General features: G+C 50.5%; 1 protein-coding gene across 1 annotated transcript; it reads right to left on the bottom strand.

Moving 5' to 3' along the window:
* Positions 1-652: 652 nt before the first annotated feature.
* Positions 653-3,536, bottom strand: FJX1 (four-jointed box kinase 1). Its single transcript, XM_074584272.1, has one exon. It carries the CDS (start codon positions 3,002-3,004, stop codon positions 1,724-1,726), a length of 1,281 nt encoding a protein of 426 aa, XP_074440373.1. The 5' UTR covers positions 3,005-3,536; the 3' UTR covers positions 653-1,723.
* Positions 3,537-14,619: the final 11,083 nt, after the last annotated feature.

Below are 14,619 nucleotides of genomic sequence, written 5' to 3'. Positions count from 1 at the left end.
TTTGTACATCCACTGCTACCACTTCACCCTACCTAGAACAAAACTTGTGTAGGAAAAAAACCCACCAACTATTTTAGCAAGATTGAAAAGTTTTCCTGTTCTTCAATTTGCACAGATTGCCAAAATGGGAAGAGAAGATTGAGAACCAGAATAAAAAAACCACTGAAAGCAACCGCCACTTCCAGGGATGTTTCTGGTAGAGTAACACTTGACATGACCTGTATTAAGAGGCTGGTACTCAGGCCCAGCACCCGAAGAAGCTGCAGCTGCTAAGCCCACACCGTCCATATCAGTTTGCTGAAACTAACTGCTTCAGTTATCTCAGTGCTAGTCAAGGCAGTTCATTTCAGGCTTCAAAACACAGACAAAAGTCTATTCAGCTAAAGTATGCAACAGTCACATTATTTTAGCCACACAAAGAGCTTTTGCCCTTTCAGTGACAAAACAGCTAGGAAAGAGAGAGAGAGAAGGAAGAGCAGCGTTTGAAAGCTTAACTCTACCCCTCCCTGCCTCGGAGGGAACAAGAAAAACTCGGTTCAGTTCAGTGGAATGAGAAGCTGGAAAGAAGTGATCTCTGTCACCCACCAGGGAAGACTGATGAGGTGCGCGCTTTCCCTGTCAAAGCTCAGGCAAGCATTCAGGACAAACAGGGTAAAACATTAACACACTTTACTGAAATATCAGTTTCTTTAGTATGTTACAGAAAAGCTTATGAACATATATAATGTACATAAAAGGCAGACTTCGTAAAATAAAAAGGTCTTCTTTTATAAAAAATTAAAAAGTCAAAGTAAAGTGCATGACAGTTTTTCCTCCACTTTAACTATTGCGTCAAAGTCTTAGCACATAGCAATGTTTTTAAAACCTGGGAGATCCTCTTCTGTCACCCATTAGTCAGTTACTGTACTCATCAGATGAAACAATGATGGTGAAGATTAAAAACAAACGCTTAAGAATCAAAATATTTTAACCAGATGCATCCACAACAAAGACTAAGAACTAATGGAATATGGTCTTCTTACACACTTCTCGCTGACAAGCTTTAACAATCAGCAGAAAGTTTCACTCTCGTTAAAGAAAATCGGTAGGGAAATGAGCTTCATAAATAGGGCAGTTTTGCTAGTTAGGGGCTCCCCTATTGTGCAATCAGTTCTTGGTCTATGAATATCAACATTCATATTTAAATATGCTATTGCAAAAGGAAGAACATATAAAAAAGTGTTTCCGCCTGCCTCCTTTGGAAGGAAAAGGTAGTCGACCCCAAACCAGACAAAGACGACAGCTTTTACAGGGTCTTTTATGAGGGCAAGTGCACCAAGATAGTTAAGGAAAGCACTCAAGATGCTGAACCCTCACATTTTTTCAAGCTCTGGGAGCAGAGCCCTGGAGTAGAACTCGTCTGTAATTATACCGATCGCACTCTGCATCTTCTGAGATCTTGACAAACGCGAATTAATTGCTCCTCTCGACAGCCCCGGCAGGCAGCTAGCCCGTTATTGCTCGCACCCGAGCGTGAGCGTCCGCTCCCGGCGGTCACCCCTCCCTCTCCCCATCTCCGGCAGGGTCAGACACAGAGCACCGAGCACCGAGGTGGCAGGCAGGGTCCGCCCCAGCCTTCGGCGGCCGCCGCAGCGAGTAAGTCCCGCTCCCTCGGAGGGAAAAAAACCGCGGAGCTACGCGGGTCTCCGGCTCCCGCCACCGCGCTCCGTCCGCCCCGCGGCCGTCAGAGCACGGCGGCCTGTGCGCGGCACTGGGCGATGTGGCGGTGCACGAAGTCGACGCGGGCCTGCAGCAGCTCGGCCTGCCGCTCCGAGAGGAAGCCGAGGCGCGCCCAGAGCGGTTCCCGCGCCCGGTAGCGGCGGTGCAGCTCGGCGGCGGCGCTGCGGCGGCGGTGCAGCTCGGCGACGCGCCGCGCCGTGCCTTCGCGGAAGACGCAGACGGAGCGGAGCAGCGGCTCGTTGTAGGGGTCCCACATGGCGAGGAGGCGGTAGCCGTGCACCAGCCCCGCCTCGTTGTCCATGAAGACGAGCCCGCCGTCAGGAGCGCGGAGCAGGTTGCTGGTGGCGCGGCGCATCACCCGCGGGTCCCACTGCAGGCTGAAGAGGTTGCTGACCAGGCGGTCGAAGTTGGCCGTCAGGTAGTCGAAGAGGATCAGGTCGCTCCATTGCACCAGCTCCACCAGCTGCGAGGGCGGCAGGCCGCCCAGCTCTCCCGCCGACAGCGGCTGCAGTCGCCGGCCGGCGCCCGCCTCGGCGCCCCAGGGCGCGGGAGCCACCACGGCGGTGAGGTTGTCCACCCAGCGGGTCAGGCTGACCACGGCGCCCTCGGCCCAGTGCGAGCCGCGCAGCTCCTCCCGCACCGGCTCCCACTGCCGCCCGCGGGCTTCCACCAGGGCGAGGGCCATGGGCGGCAGCCGCTCCTGCATGCCCAGCACGCCGGCCAGGTGGTAGGAGAGCGCCTCGCCCTGGATCTGCTCCGGGTTGATGCCGTAGCGGACGCAGGCGCGGCTCCCGTCCGACAGCCGCGCCAGCCGGTTGGAGCTGCGCCCGCAGCCGCCCCGCTCCAGCGAGGCCACGCGGGCGGCGCGGGCAGCCGACAGCCACGCCGCCGCCTCCTCCGCCGCGAAGCCCGGCGGCACCAGCGCCTCCAGCTCACGGCTCCAGAAGATGCCCCGCTCCACCGGAGAGACGGCGGCGGCGGCGGCCGGCGGCGGCAAGCCGGCCGCAGCAAACCGCCCTTCGTCGTCCCGCTCCTCCTGGTCCGCGGCCGGCACCGCCAGCAGCGCCCGGAAAGTTTTCTGCCCGCCGCCGCCGGGCTCGCCCCGCGCCGCCGGGGAGCTCCCCCAGCCCCACCGCCCCGGGGGCGGGCGCGGCTCTGGATCCGGCTCCCGCCGCGTCGCCGCCTCCCGCCGCAGCAGCACCGTCCAGAGCCCCGGCAGGGCGCCCAGCAGCAGCAGCCCAAGCAGGGGCAGGGGGCCCGGCGCGGCCCGCCTCGCCCGCTTCATCCTCCCGCCGTTTCACGCCGCTGCCGCGGGACGCGGCGGCGGTGCAGCCCCGCCGCTCGGCCGCTCGGCGCGGCGCTGGCGCATGGCCGCAGCCCGGCCCGGGCCGGACCAGCCGCCCGGGGAGCGGCAGCGGGAGCAGGCGAGCCTGGTGAGCCCCGTCAGCAGCCCCGCGCCGTGTGCGCCCCGCTCCGCCGGCGGCCGGCAGGCACGGGCACCCGCACCACGTGGGGGAGCTGGGGCGGGGGGGGGCGGCGCGCACGACCCGCCCCGTCTCCCGGCGTGGCCCGCCGCTTAAAACGGTGATACCCCGTGCGGCGGTGAAGCGGACCCACCCGCGGCGGGGCACCCCGTCGGGGAGGCGGAAGGGTGGGGGGCGGCGTGGGGGCCGCGCCGCCAGCCCGCGGGAAGGGAAAGTGCTGCGGCGGGGGCGCTCGGCTCCGCCGCTTCCTCCTCCCCGCTGCCGGCAGCACAAAGGAGGCTGCACATCGAGGGAGGGAGGGGGAAGGGGAAGGCGGCGCGCACGCCGGTGAGGCCGCCCCCCGCGCGGGTGTACGGGCTGCCGCGGAGTCCCCGGGCTCGGCCGCGCCGCCTCCCGCCCACGCCGACACGAACGGGGTCGCGCCGCGGTCACTGGTGGATCGGCACCCTCTCTGCCTCCCCCCCCGGCTCCCCCCGGGCGCTGTGGGGCCGGGAGCGGGGGCGGGGAGCTGGCAGATGGTTGCACAAAGGGATCGCCCGAAACACATACGCCGCGGTGCACATGCAGCGTGCGTACGTATGGGCACATATACAGACACACAGAGCCGCCCGCTCGAGCAGCGTAACGCCCGGGACCAAGCCGGGACACGGCGGCGTGATGCCGAGTCTCCCTGCCGGGTAGGGCCGCCGCTGACCATGGGCGAGGCGCGGCCGTGAGACCCCACGGAGCATCACCTCCTCCCCCGCCTCCTCCTGCTTCGGGAGCAGGGGCCAGCCGGTGCGGAGCTCGTGTGCACGGAGGGGTGCACCGTTCACGTCCGTAGACACCGGTTTGTGCGGCGTGCTCGCCCATCAGAGGTGTCACGGCGTGTGCCGTGCGGACCGGCTTTTCCTGGCATTTTAACGCCCCCGAAAGGAAGTTTCGAGCCTGCGGAGCTGGCGGCAGGGCACAGTCCCGCCCCGCGGGATTTCCTGCCCGAGGGAACGATAGCCAGACCTTCTCTTCAAGTTTTGTCCCTTTGAAGTCTTTAGGGTGCACACTGGAAGATTAGAAGAGCAGCTATTTCTCTATGTGTCTCTCCCCCCACACACCCCCACCCCGCCCATTCCAATTTCCTGCCTTCCCAAGGCAAGGAAACTTAGCTCTGCTTTTTCTGTATTTTACTGGAGACCTCTCTTGGGAAGAACATGTTTGTGAGACAAGTTAGATTAAACACCTCTCCCTTCTTCAATCAGTGCCATGGCTATCCTCCAAAGTAGTTATTGGAGTTGCATGAGCGAAGCAAAACCACCACATACAGAATCTTAAACATTGCAAATGAAAAAATCCCTTTCTCTTTCTCACCTCCTCAACTCCTCCTGCTCTTTTGAGATACCACGGCAACTCCGAGTTTTCCAACCACACCAGTCTTCCAGGTTGACTAGGGTCCAATTTATTTTCTTTTAATGTAAGAAAAAGGGAATTATCTCTTTTCCAGGTTTTCTTAAAAAAAAACATTCAAACTCTCCTAATCCATCTTAACAATTAGAAAAGAAAAAACACATCAAAGAAACCAAAACCAAAACAAACAACAAAAAAGAAAACAAAAGAAAACAACCCCCTCCCTCCCCCAGAAGCTGAACTCCCTGTCTTTTGCCTCAAATTCCCCTTTAAACCGGGACTCCACAGCCGTCCTAGGGAAGCTCCGGCTGCAAGACGCCAATGCCTTAACCTAGCTTTCCAACAGCACGCCCCGCGGCCCCGCAGTTTGCGGGCGGCGGCGTTTCCCCTGCGCTCCCACGGCGGAGGGCGGCCGCGGCTGCCCCCGAGCCCGGGCGGAGCGGGAGAAGAGCAAGGCGAGCGCTTCCCCCCGCGCTCCACGGGGGAGCCGAGCCGCCGTGTCGCACCAGCTCCTCCCACCGGTCACGGCGCCGCGCTGCAGCCGCCGCCGGCACTCACCGGACAGCCTGGCCCCGGCTCCCCTGCGCCACCCCGACCCCAGCAAGGGGACAGGCTGAGGAGACCGACTTGTAGGAAGCCTTTCGGAGGTGAAGGGCTCGCTCCTGGGTGGAGTGGTGTCTTGTCAAGAAACGGTAGTGCCAGGCACGAAAGGGACACCCAACTCATGTCAAAAATTGTGGCCGATGCCTTTTCTAACAAGACGACCTCGCATCTAATTGTAACTGTTGTAACTGGGAGCATTAGTGCTGTTAGGTCCCTCAGGCACTTAGGGACTTGCTGAAATAATGAGAAATAGTCACCAGCCTGGCTTCCCTCAAACGCAATACAAGCTGTAATCATTCCTCTTGTTACCAATCAATTCATGCTATTATGACCCCAAAGCCTTATTGCCAGATGATGCTTTACACTTTCACCCTTTGAAGGGTGAAAGCTCATGAAGCCACATGAGCTGCAAGGTGAACACTGTGTGTATTATTTGGAGCTGGTGATTGCTACAATTTGCAGTGGCCAGTAAGAACAGTACCATTACACTGAGCAGGAGGCTTTTATCCAGCCGTAGGCTGAACATTTTTACCAAATAAAAATGCTGTCTCTGTTCTTTGCCACTTTCCATCTCAAAATAGCTTTAAGCCAACTCATAGCTTGTTGGAAAAGGACTAAAACTGGAAAACGAATTTGATTCCATACATAGGTTGGACATGTATTTTTATTTAAATGAATTATTTGCATTTCTTTCAGGATGAATTATGCTTATAGTGAGCATCCAGCTGCCAGTGCCTGCCCTGTGAAGTCCCACTGGAGAAGTACCATTGCCATGGAGAAGGACACTATATTTCCTGTTATTAAGGTGAATGTAAGCTCCAAGTTATGCATGACATTCATTTCATTGGGTTAAACATCAGCCAAGCTGATGTGCTGTTCAATTTATAGCATGTTAAGCATTCCTGAAACTGTGATTGCTGATATATTTGGGTCAATCAGATATCTTGTTACTGCTTTGCAGACGTTGCAGTGAGCAGCTTGGAGATAAAGGAGAACAGTCTCCAGGCTTCTCAGACCTATACTGGGGAAGGGAGAGCTGGCCACTGTCCAGACCCAGAATCCTAGCAAGTAAAGAGATAACGAAGTGATTTCTGGCTTCCCTATGTTGTTTCTTATATTAGCTTCATTTTAGCTGCCTGACAAAGCTAGGCTCATAGAACACCTAGCTGCCAGTGTTTCACACTGATTTTAGCCTAGCGAAGTGTCATGGTTTTGGCCGGCTTAGCCAATCAGAACCACAGATTAGCCAATCAGAACCCCCCACTCCGCCCCTCCAAAGAGAGGAGAGGAAAAGAGATAAGGAGATTTATGAGTTTAGAAAAAGAACTAAACTACTTTAATGAAAATAATAATAAATAAGGAAATAAGAAATAATAATGAAATAAAATTTTTATAAAGTATACAATATATACAAAACCATATCCAGCTCCCAGGATGACGATCGCTTCACCAGCAGACACAGGGAATGTCCCAGACTGGAGTCAGTGACGGACAGGAGTTGAATTCCGGATCTGGAGTCAGGAATACTTGTATCGGGATCAAAGGCAGATGAACAGACAGGGTCCTCCTCAGATGTCGGCCATTGAAGAAAGAGAGTTGTCTTTTTGATCCCTTAGCTTTTATACTGAGCATGATGCATATGGGATGGAATGTCCTGTTGGTCAGTTTTGGGTCACTTATCCCATCCGCTCCTCCCTGCAGGTGGGACCCCTCTACGCTTCTCCGCTTCCGACCCTCTAACGGGACAAATAATGAAGTTATCTGACCTTGGTTGTATAGCAATAAGTATAAGCAAGAGCCTTTGTGCATACCATTCCTTGGTATAATCAGATCTTATCACTCTCAGAGTGAACAGTTTCTGAACAATATGCTGCTAATTTCAGAGTTTAGCCAGTTAGAAGAGGCCCAGCAAAAAAGTAGAATTACAAAACAGAAAATTGGTTCTGTTTTACCTCAAACCAGGACATGAAGGTTTTGTTCGCATTTTCCGCCCTGATCCCCAGTGCCCAGCTTCCTGGTGATGTGGGGTAGCTGTCATTGCAGGCAGCAGTGATTCCTCCCATCAAAAGTAGAAGAAATGCGGTCTGAATAGAGACTTCAAGATTTCTCCCCTGCAGTGAAAGTTATTTTGTACTCAAGTCAAAAATCTAATGGGCTTTGATAGGATTAGGATCACAGGGAAGCAGATGGGGGCTTTACTTTTATGGATGTAGCTTGCCTATGCTGGACTTGAGGGGCCCTGTCTCTGCTAACAATCTCCGCTGTGCAAGGAAGGCAGGCACAAACAGAGGCTCCATTGCACCAGAGCCCAAAACTATCAACAGCCCCAAAGCACCCGGAGATCCACCAGTGCTCTCCGGAGCAGGATGGAACCTCCTCCCATGGCTGGAGCTGCAGCTGGCAGAGGGCATGCAGCGGCAGCCCAGTGCAGGGAGGACAGCTTGGGAGAGCTGCCCCAGCTACACGTAGGCACCCTCTAGCTCAGGCAAGTTCTGTCCCACCCATCTTCACCTGATACTCTCCCACAGCTCAAGGCTTCAGTACACCCCTGCTTTTCTGAGGCATCGCCATGGAAGTTACTACCCAGCACAGACCTTTTTGGACTACCAAGATTCGGGCCCCAAATCCTTCCCAGGCTCATGGAAATTTCTCTCCCTTCACTGAGTACTGACAGACACTTTCTGTTCATAACTGGTTTTGGTATATACGCAATGCGAGACCTAACTCACCTCAAGGCCAAGTTACTGAGTCTGGTGGCTGCCACATTAACCTCAGCAGGGCTGTGACCTTCTTCCCTGGAGACTGCAGTGGGTGAGCCCGAGCTATTGCTTCATGGAGATCTCTCTTAGTACCACAACACACGAAGTCCTTCATTTACTCTGAATTGTGGTTCAAGATCCTGGGTGGACTGGGAATAGGGGCTTTTTACTCCAATCCAGCATAATTTTTCTAGATTTCACACTCCTAAGACAGCTTGTTCCCATCTTGAGAACTTCTCCAGCTCTGTCTGCACTCTTTCTTCTTTATGCATCAGGTTACCAAACACTTCTATTTCTATCCAGCATTTCCTCAGCTGTTCCTGAGCAGCTTGTTCCTAACCCTATTTAGCAGCTTTGGCTCCTGGTAGTGAGCTGGTACCAGTGAGCTCCTAAACAAGTGATAGCCTTTTTTAAAGAGACCACCTGAGATTGCTGTCAGGAGAGGAGCACTGAGCACATGGTGCAATGTGCCTGCAGCTGTGGAATGGAGGTCCGCCCTGGGGATGTGAAAGCTGCTGCAGACAGGCTGTAGCAAAATGCTGCCCCTGCTTCCTCATTGCTGCATGTTCCTGTCCCCCCATATTTCCTCTCCTTGGGTTTTAAGACACTGTATCAGTGAAAATGTGGGTCTTAGGAGCCTTACATCAGGGCAGTATCAGCTGTCCACATCCCAATAACCTATACTGTCTTATTTACAGCACTCCTTTTCTGCTGATGACAGATTCCTCATGATGCAGCCTCCCTAGTGCCAGCTCACTTGGCAGTGAGACCACCTTACACCGCCCTTCCACACTGCCTGAACCTGAGGCCTCCTGGAGGAAGGGTAGCTCCTGAACAGAGCCCCTCATCCATGTGGCCTGGTGTGTTTCAATTCAAATTACTTAGACTAGCTGGCTGGGGGAGAAGAGTTGTGCCTGCAAAGGCATGCAGTACAGATGCAGGGGTACCATCAAAACAATCCTACTGGCAATACAGCCTGTTTCTCTTGTGAAGGGTGAAAATTTTGGAATAAACTCTACTGGCAAAAAAGTTAGTGTGCAAAAATGTTACCTGCTTAGTGTCACTGTAAGTTATTTCCAAGTTATTTCCAGTTATTTCTGTACAAACGTATCAGCAACACAGCCCATGTATATGCCTGACTATGGCTCTGTCAAGATGGGTTTGTATTTCTCAACCTAAAAAAAGTGTCCCTCATGATGAGATATTTCAGCAACTGACGGGCAGAATTTATAGCTGGTTGTGACTGGGGGAGGGCTGAAGAAGTTAAGGTGCCCTGCATTTCATAGCAGGGAGGTGAACATTAGAGACCTTGTCCTGCAGGCATGTTGGCAATTTCTGGAAGTATTTACAAACTCATTTCAACCTGGAATAGAGAAATCTGGAAGCTTTTCTATTGCTTTGACTTGATAGTTGATTTTGCAGAAAACTCCCAGACAGATGGGACTCTAAAAGGATTTTTTTTTTCTTTTTTAATCTGAAGCACCAAATAGGACATGAAGCTAAGCAATTTCTATACCCAGAATGGATCCTATCTCCCCTGTACTCTGGGTCTCTCTGCTTTTAATATCTGTGACTCTCTGCTTTTAATATCAAAGTAATAAATAAGTAAGCGCTCGAGCTCTTTTGCCTGGCTCTTGAAAACGTTCCTAAGTCTTGTCAGGTGCCTGATGATGCTCAGTCAGCTAGGGGATTTGTTCTCATCCCTATTAAAGGTGAACTGCAAGGACAGAAAGAAATTTGTGTTATGCTCAGGCTGATGTTCTCAGGGTCTCCAACAATCAGGTTCGGCAAAACAGTCATGAAAGAAATTATGGAAATGATAGGTCAGCATTTGCCCATTACACAAATACAAACCAGCCTCTTCAGATAGATAGCTGATAATTCAGCTGGGAGGATTTTCCATACAAGCAACATCAGGCACAACGGCCTTGCTTTTCATGGCTTGGGGTGAGATCTTTGGCTGATCTGATCTGGCAAAGCTGCACAGTGGTGAGCGGCTCACTGAAACTTGCAGCATCCACATCAGAACAGTTCTAGGAGGTCACTGCTCCCTGCTCACCCTGAAATACAGTCCATTTTGGAGGGAAACAGAGTAGCCATTTGTGTCCATTACAAAAAATACATTGTTTTAGGTCTGGAAGTAAAGAGGCTTAAGAAACCTCTTCAAGAGGTGATTTAGGGAGACAAAAGGCAAGTACCACATGAGGATAAATAATGCAATAGGTACTAACCACTGCTTTCAAACAGGGTTTCCTGAAGAGTCAGATCCCATGGCCTACAATATTCGTGTCATATATATCAATAACTTTATCCTCTCCTTCTTCTGCCTGCCTAAACATGAGTGAAGAATATATTGTAGTAAGTAATTCCAGGCCCTGGTGTAGAATAAGAGAAAAGAGAGAGGAAATCCAAACTCAGTGTCTTTCCAGAAGAGTGAAGGTCAAATCACATTGACAATAACCCACAGACATTCTTTCTTCCTGACCCATTCTGCAAACCCCTGAAATTGTACTTGAAGAAGTATGTATGATTTGGAAAGATACTGCCTTCAGGTAGGGACTCTCCAACACCTTCTGGTAAGCTGGGCCAGGGGTTAAATACCCTCACTACTAAAAATGTCCTCACTTTGATGTGTTCTCCAGGCATTTAGGCAGCCTTGTGATGGGACGAGTTAAAAACTGAGATCGACCTGAGTTGACTAGAAAAATGAGGCCAGGCTAAAGGTAGAGTTACTATTGTTACAGGAAGGAAAAAAAAAGGTCTTAAAATGTAGCTTCTACTGCAAAAATACACCCAGGACACATCTTAAAATTTTCAGCAAGTCCTAAAGATGTGCAGCTTTTGCACTTAATTAGTGTTAAGGTAAAAACCTCGTCTGCACCAGTGGAAAGCCAGCTGTTCAGTTCTCTCTAAGTGAAGCAGAGAAAAGGACCAGCTTAAATAACAGACACAGTTTCCAGGCCCCTAATATCTTCTCTCTGTTGTGTTGTCTGGAGAGTCAGCTGGTTTCTTTCCAAGGACAGAGGAGCCCCTCCAGCTGCCAAGAGTGCTGGAGGGGGAATACACAGAAGAAAGAAACGTATGCATTCCCTGGACCGTTGCTTTTCTTCCCCCAGCCGCTCCCCTCCTTGAAGGTGCCCTCTGCCCCTGCATGAAGCTGTGAGGTGAGGTGGTGAGAAATGGGGAACAGTGCCCCAAGTCCCTCTCCTTTGGCCCATGGGTCCTGCCAGAGGAGGTCCTCCCTGCACTGTGCCTGCATGGGGCAGGGTTTCTCATCTCTGCCTGTCTTTTAGCCACACCAGGCACCCCAGGGAGCCTGTAGCTTGCCCATAGGGGCATCCCTGGCCTGACGCTCAGTCACTTAGGACTGTACAATAGCATGCCGAACCAGCAGCATACACATCAGCATAGGCAGCACCTCACGGGCTCCAGGATGTGACCTCCAGCCACATACAGGGAGCAAGTCTACTACTGAGATATGGTCCCATCTCAGGTGACAGTACAGTCTTTTGCATCAGGCCACGTTGAGGCTCTCTCCTCTCTCGTGAGGACTCTTCCTTCTCTACATTCTCTAGGGTTTTGTTTTGTCCAATTTTAAGTCTCTCAAATGATGAGATTTCCACGCCTCATAACTCTATCTAGCAGACATCTCTGCTGGGAGCATCGACCGTGGCTACAATTCTTATTGTAATAGTTTTGCTACACATTCCAGCTGTTGGGATCAAGTTATTGACTGACAATGTCTTCACTGAAGAAAATAAATAGGGTCTACCTTGCTATACGTAAGGTCAGCCAAACTGCCTGAAGGTAAGCCAGCTGAGCCTGGATGTGACCTAGGCTCCCTGTCTGAGCTCAGAAGCCTGGGTTCAGGTTATTAGCACAGAAATACCTGCTACACTTGCATGGCTTGCCTAAACTAAGGCTCGAGCGGACTTTCAGTTTGGGTCTCTGTGATTGCAGTGATCCCTGCACCAAAGTCTGTTCTGCACTGGGGATGTTCCCTGTCAGGAGCCCTCCCTGACCGACAGGGTAAGAAGCAGCAAACAAAAGAACCCCCCCTCATCTGAGTCATGAAGGTGGCCCAGTTCTGAAGGTCCCAGCTCATGATTTTTCTGTGATTGTGATTGGTGACATCGAGAAGTTTCCCTGCTGTGCACTCTACATCTTAATGTGACCCATTTAAATTTCTAAGCCTTATTAAATGCAGCATTAACATTCAATAAATGTCTCATTGATTACGTATTTCCTTATCTGGTATTTAACTAGCATTCTCTTTAGCAATGAATAAAGAATCAGAAGCAAGCAATGGTTACTGCATGTGATTTGAAAGGAACTGGGAAAGTATACTTCAGAGGTTAAGGTCTGCAGTCAGGAACGGAATCTGCCCAATATCTAAGTGCCATAAACATTTTTATATTCAATAGATTTTATTAAAGATACCATAATGCTTTTGTTAAATCAAAATGTATTTTAATTCTAAATGAAATCTAAACACTTTATCTAGAAACTGGAAAGCATTTCAATTATCGCATAGCTTGACTGACTCAAAGCAACAGTTTCTCAGCCTGCAAGGACTACGGCTGGCCACTAAACAGTGTGGCATTAAGGACTAACGTTGGTTAGTGGCTGGAGCTTTAGGCTGCAAAACTACAAAATAAAGATATGATTTACAGTTCTACTGTACCTGGGCTGTACATTCTACCACGTGCTCTGGTAGGATACACCTCTTCCACCTCGCTGAGGGAAGAGGTGCTGCTCACCTTCCTCCAAAAGCCTGAGACCGGTTTAGGACTCCTGGCAGACAATTTAAGAGCCGTGTAAGAGGCTCCATGTTGTGCTCACCACATGCTGCACAAAGCGCGTCTTTTATCAGGAGTGATGAAATACAAAAGCATAACAGCGAGTCTCTCCCTCAGCCTTTCTTGCATCCAATAATTTGGCAAAACGGCTAATGTAGGTGTTAGTTTCTACAACTGGCCCTACTGCATTTCCCCTCTGCAACATTGGGTGAGACATTTAGCTTGCCTGTGCCTCAGTTTCTCTGCTTGCAGAATGGGATGCTGGAAAGATAAATTATTTAATAATGTCTAAAGAGGTCTTTGAGCGCTCCTTGAAAGCCGGGAAGAGCTGGCTGACGCTCAAGAAAATCAATGCAGCAGAATTTTATTATTTTTGTTGTTGCTGTGCACTGTCATTTCACATAACTCCTAATTTGTGTAAGACTGTGTCCTTCTCATTCATCTCAAATTAAAGATCATAAAAAACCAAAAAGTTTTGGGGCATAAATTAGCTTCTCCATCTTCCAGACCAGCTACAGTTTGTTCAGTCTTTGTCCCTGCTCAGCTCCCCGCTATTGCATCTGAACTTCCCCAATATGTGGGTGGAGAGGAAGATTAGCACAGACATTACAGAAAAGAGCTCTTTTTCCCTGGGAAACCGACCAACATTTTTGTTTTAATTTAGCCCAGTTTCCTTGCAAATGACTTTCTGTATAGCTGTCAAACTTTCTGTAAACAGTTTAGTGAGAGTCATAAAATAAATCCCTCAAAGAAGAGAAAAATAAACATAGTCATGAGTTACTGAAGTGAGATCTCTCTTCCTCCTGCTATTTGTTAACCACCACAGGAGATGATTTTCCACTGATTCATGAAAAAACAGACCAGGGAGATAACAGGAGACAGCATAAACAAACAAAAACATCATGGAGAAAATATACATTTATTTTTTTAAGCTTTGAGATGGATTTGAACAGACATCTGAACTTTCTGAGATACAGAGTGGCACTAGAGGCATGTCTTAGTGTAATCTACCCCACAAGAAGTGGTAAGTAGTGGTGCAGAGGAGCTGAGTTGGTCCTGGGTGTCTCCTGGCTGGAAAAGGAGCCACGTGGGCACGTGTGCTGCATCGCCGCCTCTGTTCAGATCACCAGGACCCACCTACACCTCTCTCTGGCTCCCTGTCCTTACATTAAAGATTGTATTTAAGGTCTGCATTAGGATTTTTGGATCACTGAGGCAGATACAGGTGTCACAGGTCCCTTCACAAGCTCTATACCAGGTGTTTTTTATTCTGGGACAGAACTACATGTAAGAAATACATTGCATTTCTCTAATTGTCCTTTTACACAGTTCCTCAAATTAAGCACCAACATGGAGCAATTCGGCTTTGCAGGGCTTGCATTGTGACGAACCCTCTCAGCACTCTGCACTGCAGGGTTATGCCACTGTATGGAAGGGCAATCTGAAGCAATTACGTAAAATGACTTTCGGTGCTCTCCTCTGCCTGCTGGGGTGAAGGACAACAAGGACAAAGACTATATGAAGACCCTGGACTTTCCTTCTGTGTATCCTCTCATCAGGAGCTGCAGCACTCAAGAGCCCACATGAGGACTTTGAGAGTTTCCTGTCTCCTGCTGCCAGAACCAAAGAAAGCAAAATATTCACTAGGTTAAATGTGCAGTGTGACGATGATGCTGTCCTTGGGACTACAGCTGTGACATGCTTAGATGGGCTCATATTATGAATTTTTTTCAGAAACAAAATAATATTTAATGTCCAACACCCATCTTAATTGCTTTATTATCTTAAAATGTCAAGGTTGAATCTGCTCATGGTCAAATGCTCTGAAGTGTCCAAAGTAGTTAAAATGCTGGCAATGTACCACTAAGAGTATCT

The sequence above is a fragment of the Larus michahellis genome, chromosome 4, assembly GCF_964199755.1.
Source record: "Larus michahellis chromosome 4, bLarMic1.1, whole genome shotgun sequence".
NCBI lineage: Eukaryota > Metazoa > Chordata > Aves > Charadriiformes > Laridae > Larus > Larus michahellis.
This window is presented reverse-complemented; position numbering and strand designations above follow the sequence as displayed.

Coding starts and splice junctions, on each gene's coding strand:
- FJX1 (XM_074584272.1), bottom strand. CDS start 3,004: ATGAAGCGGGCGAGGCGGGCCGCGCCGGGCCCCCTGCCCCTGCTTGGG.